Source organism: Copadichromis virginalis, linkage group LG22 (genome assembly GCF_057382275.1).
Source record: "Copadichromis virginalis isolate Kocher_CV1m ecotype Utaka linkage group LG22, C_Virginalis_male_GT1.1, whole genome shotgun sequence".
NCBI classification, from domain to species: Eukaryota; Metazoa; Chordata; class Actinopteri; order Cichliformes; family Cichlidae; genus Copadichromis; species Copadichromis virginalis.
Window position 1 is genome coordinate 10,121,420 of NC_140638.1, and position 18,007 is coordinate 10,139,426.

At 41.6% G+C, this 18,007-nt stretch overlaps 2 protein-coding genes and 1 long non-coding RNA gene across 3 annotated transcripts in view; 1 reads left to right on the forward strand and 2 right to left on the reverse strand.

Annotated features, from left to right (window-relative positions):
* Positions 1 to 774, forward strand: part of ppt1 (palmitoyl-protein thioesterase 1 (ceroid-lipofuscinosis, neuronal 1, infantile)) — an 8,769-nt gene extending 7,995 nt beyond the window's left edge. Inside the window, exon 10 of the mRNA XM_085446318.1 lies at positions 293 to 774. Within this exon, the coding sequence (XP_085302444.1) occupies positions 293 to 415 (123 nt within the window). The 3' untranslated portion in view covers positions 416 to 774. The remainder of the gene's footprint in view (positions 1 to 292) is intronic.
* cap1 (CAP, adenylate cyclase-associated protein 1 (yeast)) lies at positions 770 to 16,657 on the reverse strand. Its single transcript, XM_085446315.1, has 13 exons — positions 16,523 to 16,657; positions 10,779 to 10,883; positions 9,713 to 9,813; positions 9,094 to 9,171; positions 8,526 to 8,669; positions 5,912 to 5,997; positions 5,281 to 5,386; positions 4,499 to 4,682; positions 3,844 to 4,025; positions 3,584 to 3,707; positions 3,320 to 3,402; positions 2,837 to 2,980; positions 770 to 1,976 (listed from the first exon to the last, which is right to left on the reverse strand). Exons 2-13 carry the CDS (start codon positions 10,879 to 10,881, stop codon positions 1,893 to 1,895), a joined length of 1,419 nt encoding a protein of 472 aa, XP_085302441.1. The 5' UTR covers positions 10,882 to 10,883; positions 16,523 to 16,657; the 3' UTR covers positions 770 to 1,892.
* On the reverse strand, positions 6,762 to 8,498 carry LOC146682740 (uncharacterized). Its single transcript, XR_014917560.1, has 2 exons — positions 7,654 to 8,498; positions 6,762 to 7,544 (listed from the first exon to the last, which is right to left on the reverse strand). It is a non-coding gene; the product is annotated as an uncharacterized LOC146682740 (long non-coding RNA).
* Positions 16,658 to 18,007: the final 1,350 nt, after the last annotated feature.

Below are 18,007 nucleotides of genomic sequence, written 5' to 3' on the forward strand. Positions count from 1 at the left end.
CAGCACAAGTTACCATGGCAATGGAAAAGAACCACCTTTGTAACACTTAGGATTACCTTGATAAGTATAGATCTCTGCTTTTATTTCGCCTTTCCAAAAATTCAGAAGCTATTCTTTTTTCTTTTTTCTTTTTTTTTTTTTGCCTTAACCACCTTACGATGGTTCTGCATGTAGTAGGACATATCTTAGTTCGGTTTTCCATCAGCAAATGTTTATTAATCAAACTTTGTTGCACATGCCGGTTGTAAAACAGACCCCGTGTGTGTGTGTGTGTGTGTGTGTGTGTGTGTAGGATCGTTTGGGTCTGGCGGCGATGGACAAAGCAGGGAAGCTGGTTTTTCTGGCCACCGAAGGCGACCACCTCCAGTTCAAAGAAGAGTGGTTCAAAGCCAACCTGCTGCCTTATTTACACTAAAGCAGCTCCATACTGATAGTCTCAGATTGCTGTAGCTGCAGTTGAAATCAAGAGCAATATAACGCCAGTTTAACAGGACGCTCAAGCTTAGCAGAAAGCATCATTTACTCTTTTTGCACTGATCATTTCCAGCGTGTTGGCTTTTAATCTGTGTCTTGTGATGCCATCATAATTTTAGCAGTCACAGGTGCAGTTTACTGATGAGGTCAAACACTATTCATCATTGTTGGCAGGTTTTACGGGGGGGGGGGGGGGGGGGGGTTAAGCCACTTTCGTTTTGCCTCATTTGGATCTTTTAACTGTGAAATAATGCTTCTGTACAAATAAAACATCAAAATAAAGACACCCATATACTTGGATTTATTGCAACATTTTTAATGATGTCTCCAGTACTAATGAGCAGATTTGAGTTTGGACCCCCCCAAAAAAGAGAAATTAAAGTGGTAAACAAAAACAAGAGACAAAAGAAAATTCAGCGAAGAGCTCCACAGCTACGCGAGCTGCAGACATGAGAAGGAGCAGGATGCTGATGGTCAGGCTGATATTCAACGACTATTCATAGCTGTACAGGTGATTACAGCAGGTGTTTCCAATCACTTACTCCAGTCTGTTTTCCTTTACTTTTTAAAATTCACTTCCACCGACTTCCAACATCTTTGCTCTTTATCACACTTTTCTTAAATGCCTCCTAACATGGAATGTTTTTTTTCCTTTCATTCAGGAATGTCCTGTGTAGATTTAAGTGAAAATGTACTTTAAACCGTTCAAACATCATCTAGATGGATTTATGCTTTAAAAATGATTTAAGAGAGAATGTTTTTGCACAGCTTGCTTTTACTCTGGTTTTGTGCTCAGAGAACTTGTTTTACACCATTATCCACTATGAGTCTCATGGTTGCAGTCATCAGTGGAGATGATATGGATGCCTTTATCCTCTTTAAAGAGGGCTCTTTTTGACGAGTGCTTCACCAGTGAATTGCATATAATGGAAGAGAAACCTTGAGGCCACAACTTAAACACGCCAGCCCCCCAGCTGACCAGGAAGAAGGGAAAGAAATGAGCCTGATTGGCTGCAGAGGAATCAACATTGCCTATTCTAAAATTTGCTCAGCATCATCCAGATAAATTAAAAAAAAAAAAAAAAAGCATACAGAGCTTCCCAGCTGTTGGCAAAACTCTTTTCAAGTGCTTGCAGGGAAACCCTAATTTGAATGACAAGCTGCTCCCTGCTGATTGGCTGGAGGATCTGCTCCAGATAAGGCAAGCAGCCCTCTAATTGGCTTACAGAAGGAACAGTTTAAACTGTGATTGGCTGATAAGGAAGAAGGGGAAAGGTCTGAATCTCAGTGTACAGTGTGAGAGTTAGCTGGTGGGGTTGTCGATCAGTCAGACAGGACTCTGCAAAAAAAAAAAAATTAAAATAGACGAGTGGGGATGGCGTTGAGGAGGGGCGGCCGTTTTAATATGCTGCCCCAGTTTATCCGGCGATCTCTGTTGCTGTGGTGACGAGCTTACTGCCGTCCCAGACTGTCTTGAACTGCTCGGGTACAGGGATCTCCGTCTGAAAGGGAGAGACACACAGGGGTTTTTTGTCAGATCAACAAGCTTTTTCAGACCAGCTTTGAATTCTTGTCGTTTATAGTCAGCAGCTGATCAGCTCGGCTCAGGATGAAGACTCGATAAACGGGCTGTTCTGGTCAAAGGTTCCTAGCAGCACTAAAACGAGGATGGGAGAGCTTTGCCCCCTTGCTCTTAACCTCATGTTCTCATTATTTAACAAAAATCCTAAAAGCAACTACACCACAAACCTGCTCAAAGATGCACAGTTCAAGGAACACTTCATGGTCTAATTAAACATGCCGCGCATGCGAAGCTGAAAGCAGCTCAAAAGATCAAATGCACACTACTCGCTGGACCAATGTGACCGTTTGCATGTTAACGACTTTGACTTCAAACTTCTGCAAGGCTGGACTTTTATCCAAGACCTTTTATAGAGAAATTCATAATTGATGTGACGCTTGCCTCACAGACACTAACAAGTACCTAACGAGGCTGAACGTGTTTGTCTACCCAGGAGAGCTCAAAGCTCTCATAAAGACTTACTGCTCCTTCTATTTGTATTATTCGATTGACTTCTTTCACTTTATTTTCATAGTATATTTGATTTTTAACTTGAGGTATGTGCCTACTTGTCCAGGTCTTCCCTGAGAAACAGATGTTAATCTCAATTGACTTTCTGGTTGAAATAAGGATTAAATAAAAGCAGCAGCACTGAAAACTTAGTGATGACAGCATTTACAAAGCCAAAAATACCCCATAAGGTTTACAGAAGCAGTAAGGTTTCTTATCACAGTCAGGTGAGGTCCTGTTTGTGTCACGTTAAACTTCCTCTGCTAAACAAATGAAATCAGAGATACTCACAAACTCTCCATCTTTGTTGGGTACCAGCACGTTCATCTCTGAGCTCTTGGCGCTGATGATCTCACACTTCAGAGAGTCCTTGCTCAGATAAATGTGGCAGCCATCTGTCTTGTTGATGGAGATAGTTGGGACCTTCCCCATAACCTGGAAACAAAAGGAAAAAATAAACAGTAGACCCTTTGGCTAAAAGCCAGTAACTTTATCAGGTAGATGATACACAATGCCGATCTACAATCAGCTTCTACAAATCTCCTCAAGCCCAACACTGCACCCAGCTGACAGTGAAGCTGCCAAAAACTGAGCAGCTTGTAGTTTCCAATATTTAACTACATGAATAATAAACAGAGCTCATGAAAAATGTATAAATCCTCAGCAGAGAAACTACAAAGAGCCGAAGAATGACGGGGCAGCAAAAATCATTCAGTGATCTCATGAAATGCAACAAACAGTGAAAAGAAACAAAATAAAATAAAATAATCACACCTGGATCTTGACATCCTTGCAGTTAATCATCTCCACGATGCCCACAACATCATCAAACACCAGGCCCATTTTCTTACAGTTGTCTGTCAGAGAAAAATAAATAAGTATATTTAAGAGACTCTAAGCACCGAGCTCATTCTTCTGCCTTTTATTCACTTATGGCGGCTGTGTCGGCAAATATAAATAAATGTTTGGGCATTATATCAGGGGCAATACGAGAGCCCTCGACGTGTGTGTTTCTGAGGAGTGAGTTTCCTTTCTTACCTAAAGTGATGGAGTTGATTTTGCCCTTGACCTGCAGGGTGCTCTTGTTACACTTGAAAGCATAAACCACTTGCTTCAGCTCAGTGTCGCTGATCACCAGGTTCTGAGCATCCTCCTGGTTCTCCTGCAGAAAGCAAGTTAAGAAAACAGAGAAAAAGAATTAAGAAAGAAAAAAAAAAAAAAAAAAAAGAAGGTCTGTTTGTCTGAGCCAGAAGCAAGTTTAAAAATCTATTCTGGTCATTTTGGCCCCTTCAGCGTACCACTTTCCACTTCTTTCCTTCCAGCTCCAGCACAGGGGGGAGCGTACGGGTTGGTGTGGCGGATGCAGCAGGTCTGGCGGCGCTTGAAGCGAAGGGTTTTGGTCCAGAGCGCACTGGAGCGCCCTGACTCCTCAGGTTGGGGTTCTTGTGGGTCTTCTGGTTATCGGACACATGTTTTAGTCCTGCAGGGGTCAGGGAGAGATGAAACATGCACTGTTAGTCTGAGAGAGAGGGAGCGTTACTTAATCCAAAGCACATCTAATTTATGTGATAACAAAAATAAATAAATAAAAGGAATGGAACCCATATATTAGTAAGTGTAAATGAGCATAAAAGATTATAACTGAAATAAAAAGGTCCGTCTTAATACACTGTCTGCCCTTCATACCACGTTCTCCCATCAACTTATTTGTCCAGAGAGGTTCATCAATACTGATTACTACTCCTCACATAGAGTAATGATTAACAAAAGGAAAGAAGGACCAGAGACTCCTTTATATGATTTACATCAACAAAGCCTTTTTGTATTGATTCATGTAGCTCTGCTACATGACTACTGCTGCACTCAAATCCTCAAAATTGAGGCCAGAAAAAAAAAAAAAAAAAAAAGTATCAGCTCCTCTCATCACTGTTGGTTGGAGCTGTAGCTACCCACCCCGGGTGATGTCAGACCCCTTGTTGATGGAGGCGAACAGGGCGTTCCGATTATCAGCACCGGCGTCCCCAGCGCCGCCAGTGGGTCCGCTCAGGTCAGCGGGAGGAGGGGGTCCAGGGGGAGGTGGGGGAGGACCGCCAGCAGGAGCGCTGCGTGGAGCAGCACCGGCTGAAGCTACTGCACCCTGAGGAAGAAGAGAAGAAAACGGTTAACAGGGTGAATGAGGTCATGAAGGACACACTTTTAGCCTTTAAAGCAGACAAAGGAGAGCACACTCACGAGACAAACTCTGGAGTAATTCTCCCCTCTATAATTTAAAACAGGACTGTTTGCATATCAGGGGCAGTTACACCACTTCTCCCTGTGTTTGCCTCAACTTTGTGTGTAAACAAAAATAAAGTTTATTCTGAAGGGCTAAATTTAGTTTAGCAAAAACAGAGCTCAAGTTCAGTTTCAGGATTGTTTTGTACCCTAAAAGCTCCTGCTTTTCCTTCATTGTGCACCACAAGAAAGGAAGTCCCAGAAATACATATGCAACAGGGCAAGCTGCAGAAATCATGCAACCTTATAACTCTAAGTACAGACAGTACAATTTTCTCTAATGCCAAAGACCAGTTTGCTCTGGCACAAAGTATTAGTAAAACTGGCCCTAAGGTAAATGTGTTAATTCATGAGTCAGGTTGCATTTGATCATTTGAGAGCTGCTTTTTATGTTTCAAGTTGCAGTAATTTCCTTTTTTTATTTTTTTTCTCTCCTCCTCCTCCTTCCTTTGGAAACTCACAGTCTTGCTCCAGGTCAGTCCGGTGGTGTGTTGCTCTTTGATGTAATGCTGCAACGCAGTCCAGATGGAGATGTAGGCTTTCACCCAGTCCACATGCACCTTGTCCCTGTGAAGACGACATATGATTTTATGGCATCGTTTTTTAGCTCTAGCAGTTTTTCTTCCTTTACTTAGAACTCAACACAACTTTATTTTTTATTTCAGATTTTCTCATTGTGCAATTTGCCTGCCTGCTGTATGACATGTGAACACGAGCTGAGAGCACAAACAGTCTGCCTCACTTTCAGGCTTTTATTACAAGTTTAAACCCAGGAAGTCTGCCACTGACATGCTTCAGTGTATCATGTGGCAGTGCTGACTCAGTAAAACCATGGGGCACCATAACTTGAAAAAGGAAAAGAAAGGATGGAAGACAGATGGGTCGAGCAAACTGTTTGGCTGCATTTAAAAGTTCTTTTGACCCTTTTGTTTATTAGATTCAACATAAAAAATAAAAACATATGATACAGTTTAAAATGATAAGAACAAACTGGAAGAAATCCCAGCAGCTTTGTATACAAATTAAATTTGGACGGCCCATCTGCTGCGGACAATGAGGGAAACAGGCTTTAATAGTGGAGGTTTTACTGACTTGTCCTTGTAGTCCTTCAGCACACGGTTGGTGTAGAACGTGGCGGCGTCCTGCATCTCCTTAACGTACGGGCCTGGTTTGGGAGCCTGACACGAAGTAAAAAGGTTTAGATTCATTTCGTAAAACATACCCTGTGTGTAGTTTTTGCCTAACTGAGCCAGTTTGTTTTGTCATATTGCTTTTATTATATTGAGCAGTCCAGTCCACTTTGTTTAAGCATTTTGATCTAGGTTGTACTTAGTGTTCTTGGCTGCGGTAACACAGGAACTTCCCCAAATTTTGGGATAAATAGAGCCAGTCTTATCTCGTATATCATGGGTGGGAAACCACTTAGTCCAAATGTCCACAGAGAACGTTAAAACAAAAAACAAACAAACAAAAACCCCAAACACTGGATAACTAAGTTTGAACTTAGTAAGATTTTAATTGTAACCTGTAGCTAACAATTTAAAAGCACAAGCACCATGTCAGCATTTAGATTGCTGGTAGATCCCTACCTGACATGTACCACTAAAGAGGTCACTTGATGAAATAAACAGTATTAAAATCAACTTAAACAGCAGTGGAGAATCACTGCAGTCATTTGCTTTGACATGCCTCCTGCCCCTTAATGTTTTGTTTTCCTTTAGGACTCTGTGGGCCAGGTTTTTCCTGTCTGTCTTTTAGAGTCGGATTAAATGGATGCAGAGGAGTCAGGTATGTTTAAAGAAAGGGGAAGTATAAAACTAAAGCTCAACATTTTGAGAACTTAAAATCTTTGCTTCCCCACAAGTGAAGCCTTTAATAGTTGGGTTGCGGTCACGTGGTTCTGATGACGTGCGGAGGCAGCGCGATTTTTGAGTGGAGGGCGGAAGTAAACATGGAGGACACTGTGGAGAGTCAGGAGAGCAGCTATTGTGCAACTTTAGACCCCGTTTCTCGGGAGAGATATAAACAGATAGTTAAAAAATATATCGGACGTGATCCGTATTCTTTGAAAATGTCCGAATACACCACAGAAGTAAAGGATTTGCCTACTATCGAGGCTGTGGATATCACCAACTACTTGGTCCTCCAGACTTCTTACTACACTAGGCAGCAAATGAAAGCTTTCAAGAGTCTGGAGGCGTACAATTTTTTTGTCAGCGGGTGGGTCCACAACCTTGGAACAAAACGTCTCCGTGATGGATACAGTTTGGTGTTTGCAAGGGTGAGTGTTTGTTCTTATATTGCTTTATCTTAAACACGCTAACAGTTAGCGGTAGCGGCTTTAACGTCAACAAACATGCCACATCCTTAGGACTTCGTTAGAGTGACAGTTGTTTGTTTCAAGGTAAACCATTCTCAGCGGTCTAACGAGACACCTCTGAAGACTTGGGTAATTGCAAAGGAGGATGGAGAAGTGATTGCAGCTCATTGCAATTGTATGGCAGGGTTAGTAGCCTGTTCTCCACTGTCACTAGGCTCAAATCCGGGCTCTCAGCTGTCTGTTGCATATCCAAAATCGCCTCTGCACATCGATGCTGTTCTGCCTTAAGCTTCATTCTTTTCTCTCGTTTGAGAACTGATTCCGATCTGGGTTTTCGTTCGTAGCCGAGATTGACCGTCGGAGCCCAGTCCTCCGACTCTTCGTCATCCAAAGCACTTGGGCAGCCTATAGTCCCAATCAAGTCAATATTAGACTACTAACTTAAAAGCACTAAGTAAACGAGAATTTAACGACTACCTAATGCTAATAAGTTCGTTTGCAAACATAACATTACCTCTGACGAAGTGGTCGCTGCAGACACGGGCATTGGCAGACTCTGCTCCTCCCGACTGTAAACGTAAATTTAAAATCCATTTTTTCCTACGTTTTTCGGTTAGAATTTTCCATTTTTCTCCTCTTCGTTGGGCTATTTTTGGTACCCTAAAATACCGTTTATCAGTTTCTCTGGTCGACCTACTGGAGCATCCGTAAACACAACAGGACATAGGCATTTTGCGTACTGTCTGTCTGTGATTTTGCGCTTATCTTTTTCACTTCCGACCGCCAGTCAAATTTCGCGCTTTACGTCGACGTCACGTCTACGTCAAATGAAACCTAGCTATTAAAGACTAATCCATCCTACTGCTATAAAGCTACACCCACAATCTTTGCAAAAAGAGGCTTTGTCCAAAGGTAAAAAAAAATCAGTCTCAACATGACTAAAAAAATAAATAACTAAGATAAAGACGTATTAATCAGTTAATCAGCTTCCTTGTCTAGCTCTCATTAGCAATAAAGAAAAAAGAATGACTGTTCTTCTGAAATATGTACTGCTGTCACAAATGTTTTGCAAAGCAAATGAGAAGTTTAAGGATACAGAGGTAGGCGGACAGAGAATGAAGACATTCATCATGTGTATCTGAAAATCTGATCCATTATTCATAAGTCTCAAAAAACACAACAGCAAACAATGAATGAATCATTTACTGTAACAGCAAAGCTCTGTTGTTGGTGCTTTAACGTCAGCCAAGAAACCGTCACTCATCAGAGACTGTTGACAGAATCAAAGAGAGGCCTGTTTCCGCCCATTATACACTCATTTATCCACATACACAGAGTGGTGCCAAAACGGCTCTTTTCCTACCCTCTCTCAGCCCCTGGACTCACCATGGCAACCCATCCAAGGGCAGGCACACTCTCGCTGACAGCGGAGAGGTGGTTGAACAACGGCGAGCTGCGGTTCTGCTCCCGAAACGCCTGCACCTGCTGGATCACGCTGGACACGGGCTGCAGGAGAGTCGTCAAAACTGCCTGAAGAGTCGAAAAAGGACAAATGTTTAGCACTCGATATCAGCAGATACCTGAAACTTAAGAATTTGTATAGAATTGAGTCACAACTCGAGGAAAAAAGAAAAAGGAAGAAGAAGAAAGAAAAAAAAACCCTCTTCAAATTCTCCAACTTCTGAAGCAAATTAACAAGGCCAATAATCCCACTAAGCTTTCTCCATCACAACTAAGCCGAGCTTGAATATTTAATCTTTACAGCAGATTTTTAAATCGAAATAAAATGAGGCAGAAATATCACAACACAGAACCTGTACAGAGAGGGAAAAAGAAAGAAGGGTTCGTCCATTTAAACTGCAGACGAACACAATAAATAATGCACAAAGTTGAAATTGATCAATCAATGCGGTGCTTGCTCAACTTAAAGTTTTACGGAGTGTGTTTAACTCACATCAGAGGGCTTCTGGGAAGTGGAGGCTGTGATGAGAAGCTGTCTCTCAGTGGTGAACCCCTGCTTCATCATTTCTGCCTAAAAGAGGGAAAGAAATGTTACATTAATTTATCATTGTGCCATTTTTTAATCATCTTTCACGAACACTTAACAGAAACTGCTTTCAAGGGGCTTCATATTTAGAAATATTCAAGTCTTGCCAGCAGGGGGAAAAAAAAAAAAAAAAAAAAATCATGGACTTGGAAAATGAGGAATATCACTGTAAATGTAAAACAATGCTGTATAAAAGAAGCGATTAAATCAGCAGCGTCAACTGTAATTACGAGATTCCCTGCAGAGTTTTGCATGAAGCACAAACAAAAGGCTGCGTTAGTCCTTCCACAGGCTGCACCTGCTCTTCTGATCTGCAGGTGGAGGCAAAAAACCAAGATACACTGCAATGTGCTCATCAGGAAAGAAGAAACGTTTACTTGTAGACAGTAAATATTTCTACAATGGCTGCTGCAGTTAAAGTAACCTTTCAGGAATCATCTTTCCTAGGAAAGAATTAAACTCAGCTCCAGTAGGACTGGTGACCAATGCCTCATGTAAATGTGTAATGTCTGAACTTGTGACCTACATGTTTCTGGACGTCGCCCCCTATCTTCTGGCTGAGGGAGAGGTACTCCGCCAGAGGACCCTTGATGATCTCATCGAAGCCCTCGACGTGCGCAGATACAGCTGCAAAGATAAAGAAGACCACGGGGATTAAAAAGAAATACATGTAAAGATTAAAGCCCCGGCTTGGACAGTTTCGGTTGTTGTGTCCTTGGGCAAGACACTTCACCCGTTGCCTACTGGTGGTGGTCAGAGGGCCCGGTGCCGCCAGTGTCCGGCAGCCTCGCCTCTGTCAGTGCGCCCCAGGGCAGCTGTGGCTACAATGTAGCTTGCCATCCCCAGTGTGAATGGGTGGATGAATGTAGTATAAAGCTTTGGGGTCCTTAGGGACTAAGTAAAGCGCTATAGTGCATTTACCATTTACATTACATTAATGTGGAACTGATATCTTTACTAACAACTACTTGGGTCTAATCTGCATGAAATTCCCCAAGTAACGCTCAGCACAGCAACACATTGCAGTGAACCATGGCTAACACACCAAGAGCAGCTAAATCTACCGCTGCAGAAGCCTAGCTGCAAACGCCAACAGTAACTGACTGAAAGCCATAATTATCAACATCAGAACATTTTAGTGATAAATGACCCCACTCAGTCAAATAATCTAGTGGCTTTTGTGAGCTCAGAAGCTGACTTCAGCACAGTTTTTTAAATGGACTAACAATGAGGTGGAGTTGTTGCTGTGAGTAACACAAAAGTACAAAGTTGCAAAAGTGAGTGAGAATTAAAGAATTTGAAGAAAAGCTATCTGGAGCATTTACAAACTGATATTAATCTTTAATAGGGCTGTCAAAATTGAGCGCAAACAAAACAACAGCTATATAATGCCCTCCGCTATCTTAGTTTAATTGGTCACATGACTGCATCACATGACTAAAATCTGTCATCGTTTTCAAAAAAGGCTCCGGTTTCGCTGTCCACACTGCCAGAAGCTGACTTCAGCGCAGTGATACATTTTCATGTATTAATGCAAACTTCACTCACTGATCTCTACACATATTATTCAGTGTATTCTTTAACAGTAATACCTCCTCCATCTGAACCTCCAGCGCTGCCTCCAGGGCCTGACATGGCCTCCAGGCGGCCCACCGCCACCTCCAACCGCTGCACCAGACTCGCCAACTCTGCCATACCTGTCAGAAAGAGAGGACATTTTTGTGTTTGATAAAAAGGTTAGCTGTGTCACGCTGGCTACCACTATTGGGAGAGAAGTCCCAGGGACTAAAACACAGGAAGAAAGAAATCATGATAGAAAATGATCATTGATCCGTCCTATTTATATACAGTCAACAGTAACATAGACAGGAGGATGCATTTCTTTAGAAGTGCTTGCTTGCATCAATCTGAACCTACATTAGTGAAGTAGATTAGATGGAACTTTATTAATCCCTCGGGTGGGTTCCTCTGGGAAATTCTGTAGTGCAGAACTACATTAAACTGAATCACTAACTGCCATTCAGTTTATCCTTCATCAGTTTCGATTCGAAAAAACAACTTTATTCAGTATTGCGATCCCAGAACCTGTTTTTGTTGTGTTAAAACTACAATGCAATTTTTTTTAAAAATTAAAAACAGCAACAGTGCTCTGAATGCTGCCCATATTTGTCTTTTGTACCAGAAACAAGTTTACATGTGTGCATTTACTTCAACAAGTCCCATATTTCAGGTTTAGATCATGTTGCAATAGAATATCAGCAATAGAATAGAAGGGCTCTTCTATTGCTGCTCTTAAACTCCTTCATAGCAAGATTGTCCAGAAACTGTGTGGGGAAAACAGTCCAAAAAAACTGATGTTTCTGATTATCAATATTAATAATTATAATATAGGATAAAATCAGTGGCGGATCATTTGAAGCTTTTCTTTTTCTCCTAAAACTAAACAAAGCATTTATTGCTTAATCCAACAGGTCTCCAACAGGTGCTTTTGCAGAAACTTTAAAAGCTTTAACAACATTTTGCGTGCATAACAACCTCCTACAGGTCACAACTAACATTTCAACCACATACGGCAAACAGTTGGATCCTTCCCCCATCTGACATAGTGCTGACATTTATTTATTCATTTAATAAATAAATCCCTCAAGTTAATTAGACCTCATCCTCAATATAATGTACCCTCCACACCACTATTAATCAATGACCACAACAACAGATTTAAATTGTAATCATGAATTTTCTGTCTTGCTACAAACCAGACAGTACTAGCTTCACAGGAGTACTAGATAAAGAGATTAGCCTCTACTCTTAACCCCTAGGTTACTTTAACCACAGGTTAAAGTTTCCATGAGTACACGACTGTCTGCTTGCGTTCATGTGGTGTAAATTCCATCAGTCCTGAGCCCAAGGCTCTGTGGGGACATCCACGGAGTCACTGCTCCAAAATGCACCAGCTGCTAAAGCAACACCTATACACTGTTAAACTTTTAACATTTTATTCCTCTCCTTTTTTTATGGTTGTGACTTTAAAATCACAACCATTTGTGATTTTAAAATCTGGATGTCAAACCCAGGACCATTTGTGCGTAAGGTGAATGTGTTAACTACACTATGAAGCCAATGATGTCACCAAGAGCCAATATTAGGAAAAACTGAGTATTTAGAGTACTCTAAAGCCTGAATTTTTTTGGCTCACATAGATCACCTGCACATATACTGAAGCTTCAGTCAGGTCTGAAGACCAGTTAGTCACTACCTGGCAACCACCAGATAGCTTCCGATTGTCCAGCATTTTTATGACAAGGGTTACATTGTCGCCTCTTTCTTTGGCAACGAGAAAGGACTCTGAAAGGTTAGGCGCTTTCATTAGTGATGACATGTAGCTCAACAACTTCAGGTAAACTCTTAAGTTTTGTCTGTTTTAATTTGTCTTACTTCCTCCGAAACGGAGCGCTATTTAAATATTTAATTAAAAAAAACAAAACACTGCCTGATGCTTAGGCATCACACAATCAAATGTGATTTTGGCACATTTTTTCTGGACAACCCTACACCCACATTTCCACCTTTGGAGTATAACAGTAATGACTACTTTACTAACAATGATGTCATGAGATGATAAAATCCTCCCATTAAGAAACAGCACAGAGTGAATTTCAGCTGGGAATCAAACCGTCTGCACAGACATAATGAAGGTTTTGTGCCGAATCGGCCACAAGGACAGAACCCTCGACTGTTTGAATAAATTGAGCCAAAAGATGTAAATATGCTCATTTGCAAGCTTTAAGGAAGTCACAGAAAAATCCACCTATTAGTGTTGAGGTTGAGTAACAAAAGAGGAAGAGCAGGCCAGAACTTGCTGCGTAAAGCTATGTAGATCGTTGCGAGTTACTACAGAGAGATCCCAGCTATGAGTTTTAAACATCCAGGTACATCGCACAAGAAAACAACTTAAGGTCAGCAGCACCTTTGAAGCAAAAAAACATGCACACTCCTGATTTAACTATTCAAAAGACATGATTACCGTAACTGACTCCAATCCAAGTCTAACACATAAAGGAGTACTCACAGATCCAGACGCACACCTGAAGAGAAAGGCTAACATTACATGAGGCAGCTGAAAGCTGACACTGCCCTTACCTGGGCCACTGAGAGCCCCTCCAGTCTCGGGTCCTTATACCTGGCTGTCGCTGAATGGATCCACACAGACCACTCTCACTAATGAGCAAGATAATGCTGCAGCCAACATCTCACTTTCACTCCTCAGTGAAATCTTTACATATCAAATGACCGAGATGTTAAATTTTTGGCTGTGACCAGCTTATAAAATCCTTCATGTTGAGAAGCGGCACTCTGAAGATGCTCTGAAGTCATATCAATGGGTGTTCAATACTGTTTCAATTAGCCACAGTCACTCATCGGTTTATCAGCAGCAAAATAATCAGTAACTATTTTGAGATTTGAGTTATGGTCACTCAAGCAGCCATTTAGTTTAACTTTGTATACTTCTTTTTTCCCTTCCAAACAGCTGATTGTTCATCTGCTGAGGTTTTAGACAGATCTGATGACAACAGCATTTTCTTACCCCACATCTTAAACTTAAAAAAAAAAAAAAAATGCAAAAGCTTGTTTAAGTTTAAAACCATCATAAGGAACATGGTGAACAAGATGCATGGATCTTTTTCCTTAAGAACCAACTTATTGTGTATGTGGGTGTGTATCATGTGTGGATCTGATATTTTATGTTGCATTTGTTGCAGTTTTAATAATGCTTTGAGTCTGCATGACTCCTACCTCAGTCAGACTTCCTGGTTAAATAAAGGTAAAATACTGCATCACTAAAAATCAGCCTTTCGACTTGATTTCTGATCATTAAATAGGAGAGGCAGTTATGCATTATATCAACCCTGAGGCTGTTAGGTGAATCCATTCAATAGAGTTATCAGCAGGTGAGGTGGCAAGACATTACATGAAGTTATTTTTAAAAGACTGCACTATTTCTTCCTTTTACAGCAGACTGAATAAGAAGCACACAATACCTAAACTTCCCCTTTTCCTCTGTCTTTCACAGAGAGTTACGCATTAATTTGTGCAGCAGACTCTGAGATGAATTAGATCACAGTAGGAAACAAAAGCCCTCTCTACCCTTGACCCACATTCTGTTTAGCACCACGGCAGTGAGCATTTATACCTGCATATACCAGAGTCCAGCACTTCCTGGTCTCATGAGACATGACTCACCTGCAGCACAGGGAGGGAGCGGCCCCTAAATGGTGTAACAGCTGGAAAAAAACAACAACAACACAAACCCAGCCCTGTAGATGGCTAACTGTTGTTTACACCAACACTAACAAACTTTATCCATATCTAGCAAATTGCAAATCCCAGAGCAAAGCACATTTGAGTTTACTTTATGCCCAGTTACTTCACTTCAAATGCTTATTTTTATGTGCACCAAAGCAAAGTGGCGGCGTAGGCTCGGGCCAAGTGCTGACCACCAAGGAAACGCTACAGACGAAGACAAAACCAGAGATGTGACGGCAGCCAGGGAGTCATTCCTTCAGTTCTGTTTTCCTTAGATTAAAGCTAAATCTGTAGCATGTACAATTATAGAAGCTTGTAGTTCATACCAGGAGTATGAAGGCACACTTTCAAACAGTGCAAACAAATGACTGATGCTGCAATAAAACTGGGAGTTTTGTAAAGTTTTTGCATGCTCTTATCTCAATCATTTGGTGTAAAGTGATCATAAAGCTCAATCAGCATGGTCTTCCTCACGTAGTTTACATATTGCATTTCTTTTTTTTTTGTCTCAACTTATGCAAATATTAAAACTCAAACACATTAGTACTATCAACAACCAACAGGTGCATTTACTCCCCTTTTTACTCCCTTTTGGGATGGTTTTTCAGAACAAACCACTGCACAAACAAGAGCAGGTGTGGCCAAAAGCCTGCCTTAAGCAACTTTAGCTTTTTGTACATTTCCACGCAGTGCACTATGGGAAATTAGCTTAAAATGAATCTACCTGTCTCCTTGCAAATAGTGACCCCAGTCTATGCAAAATCTTAACGTCTGACTACAAATTCCAAGTAGTCTTTAGATGAGGAGTGGCAGTCTCTCATTAGTCCTCTAGTGTATTGTACTAATGAATAATACCTTTGTAACTAAAAATCTGAAATCTGCCTATAACCCTATCAAACTGATCTCATCGACCTCATTTGTTGTCTATATGGAAGAAATGTTGTGCACAGAGCTCCCATCAGCACGCAGGGGCAGTGAAGTAGGTTAGTTAGGCCTGTGTGAGGGTTTGTGTGTCTGCCTGGGGGCAAGACGTCCAGACATAAAGGAGCGAGCGTCCACTCCTGCATTTGCAACCTTAGCTTTTCTTCCAAATCTATTTGCATAGGGAAACACTGTTTGTAACCGTGGCAGACATGGAAAGCAGGGCGCCCTTCCAGACCTACTTCGGTGGGCTCAAAGCTCAAACAAATCGCGCTCAAGCCGCTGCTGATAATGCGATCACCGGCTAAAGCTAGCCGTTACAACTTTAGCCCCACCACTCAAACCTCAGTTAAACAGTTTTATTGTGTACTCGTGGCTCTTGAGGTTAAGAAACACCTTTCTCAAGTAACGTTATAGTGTCCTGAAGAGTTACAGATTAGGAAATAGCGTTAAGCCGTCCTGAAGAGCCGTTACACCGCTTAGAAATTATTTAAAGGGGGTACAAAATGTGCCACAACACCAACGCCGACAACCAGAGCTAGCTAACGTAACCCCAGATAAACCTTTTTTTTTTTTTTAATTACACCACCTTATTCAAAGTCGACACATATTTAAAAAAGCTGGGGTGGTGTTTTTATACGTCCCCTCCCTGCCGTTGAGCGTCTGCTGTCAGTTTGACTATTTCCTGGATTTTTTTCCTCTCTCTCTCTCTCCTCTGAGACACACACACACACCCCTCCCTGTGTCAGCTAATGCTGCACTACTCTGCAGAGGAGGAAAGGGAAGAAAAAAAGACTAAAAAGAGAAGTTTCCACTTTTAATAAGAGAGCACAGCAAGACGAAGTAAAGGCTGACTACAGGGCTGCAGACATGTTAACGATTTAAGTCAGACCAGCGTCAGCTTTTGCGGCTAACCTCGGCTAGCCGGCTGCGTTAGCATCACACCGAACTCAAGATGTAATTTCTGAATGATTCTCGGTTAAGGAGGAAGCGGCTGTGCGCTCTCTCTCTCTCGTCTCAGATTTGATTTTCCGCTTCTGCAGAAAGCCGTAAATCGAGTCACAAACCCCGCAGTGCAAATACCAAAAAGGACAGCACACCGGCTGCTTACCTGCTAAACTGGTCGAGCAGTGATTCGGTCCTTTATGTTGTCGCTGCTGTGGGAGTGTGCAGTAAGCAGACTGGGCTTCGTCTCTTTCTTCCTGTATGTCGCTGAATTTACCCAGCGCTCACCGCGCCACGTTTCCGCCCTTGTTCGCGCAACTAATTCCTTTCCCATATAAGGAGTGCGAGAGGCAGAGGGCAGCAATATACGAAGAGAGGCAGAGGGGAAAACATAGAAGAACTAAGTACTTTTCTTCCCCTCGTAACAACATATCTGCAGGCAGTGAGATATGACATCATAAAAATAACAGAAGAGGCAGCGCCTCTAAAGGAGATGTTCCTCCGAACATTTGCAGGAAAAACACGCAGAGTTGTGTATTTCATGTGGTGCGTTTTTTCTTGTCTGGGCATGTTTGCCCCACTTTACAGACTGGAAAAAAGCTGTCACACATACAGAAAACATGGACACAACTGTGTAAATGTGCACAAAAGCAATGAAGTGACTTCACTGATTCAAATAAGGGCGACAACTAAGGGTTCTTATTGTTATAACCAAACAATCTAGCGTTTGTTTTATACAGAACGGGATATAATAACCCCCCTTAGTTATTCCCACAAATATTCAAACAAACAAATATATTTATATATGGTCTGTGTGGAGTCACTAAAGATGCTTTTAGCACTTCACCTGCTTCCAGTGTGAATGGAGAATCTGAAAAGGCCCAGCTCCAGCAACACTTGTCGTGCCAAGTATTAATTATTACTTGGTCAAGTGATAAAGCTGTTCTTTACACTACAAGTGTTGCTGGAGCTGGAGCCTCTGAGTCTTTCCCAGGTTTCCTGAGAGGCCCCCATCCTGGAGTGTGGCTGTGGATCATCAGCACCACACACTCATTCACTCACTGAAGAAAGCTGGTGGTCAGAGTCACTATCATACTTCTGCGAATTAACTCAAATTTAAGTGAAAAAACAAACAAACAAACATTATGATAACATAAATCTATCTCTATAGTCCCATGTTTAAGACACTGTATTCATGTGAAATTGGAGGTGCTGGAAACATTCCTGAGAGATCTTGGTCCATATCGACATGATAGCATCACACAGATTTGTCAGCTGCACATTCATGATTTGTCCCATTTCATGTTTAAGACACTGTATTTGCGAATAGTTGAGAAAAGAAGCAAAACTTTGACTGCAGAGACGTTGAAAACATGCAAATATTTATCCTGTCTTCTTATTTACCTTATTTTTTTTGGCCGAAATAAAGATTTCAAAAAAGAAGTCCCATTTTCACAGAGATCACCTAAAAGCACATTTGTATTTATCTTACATGTCACTTGTCTAGTCTTAAAAATAAATATCCATCCAGTGATAGGAAGTGTTATAAACAGGCATCGATCCACAGCGAGGAGGAATAACAGGACAGAGAAGGGAGATCTCGATTATAATCTTTTAAGGACTCCATTATCTCCCAAAATGTGCAAAGGAC

Coding starts and splice junctions, on each gene's coding strand:
- cap1 (XM_085446315.1), bottom strand. CDS start 10,881: ATGGCAGAGTTGGCGAGTCTGGTGCAGCGGTTGGAGGTGGCGGTGGGC. Junction 5,998..8,525: donor CCCTTGGATGGGTTGCCATG/GTGAGTCCAGGG, acceptor ACTTCGTGTCAG/GCTCCCAAACCAGGCCCGTA. Junction 3,403..3,583: donor AATCAACTCCATCACTTTAG/GTAAGAAAGGAA, acceptor TTTCTCTGACAG/ACAACTGTAAGAAAATGGGC.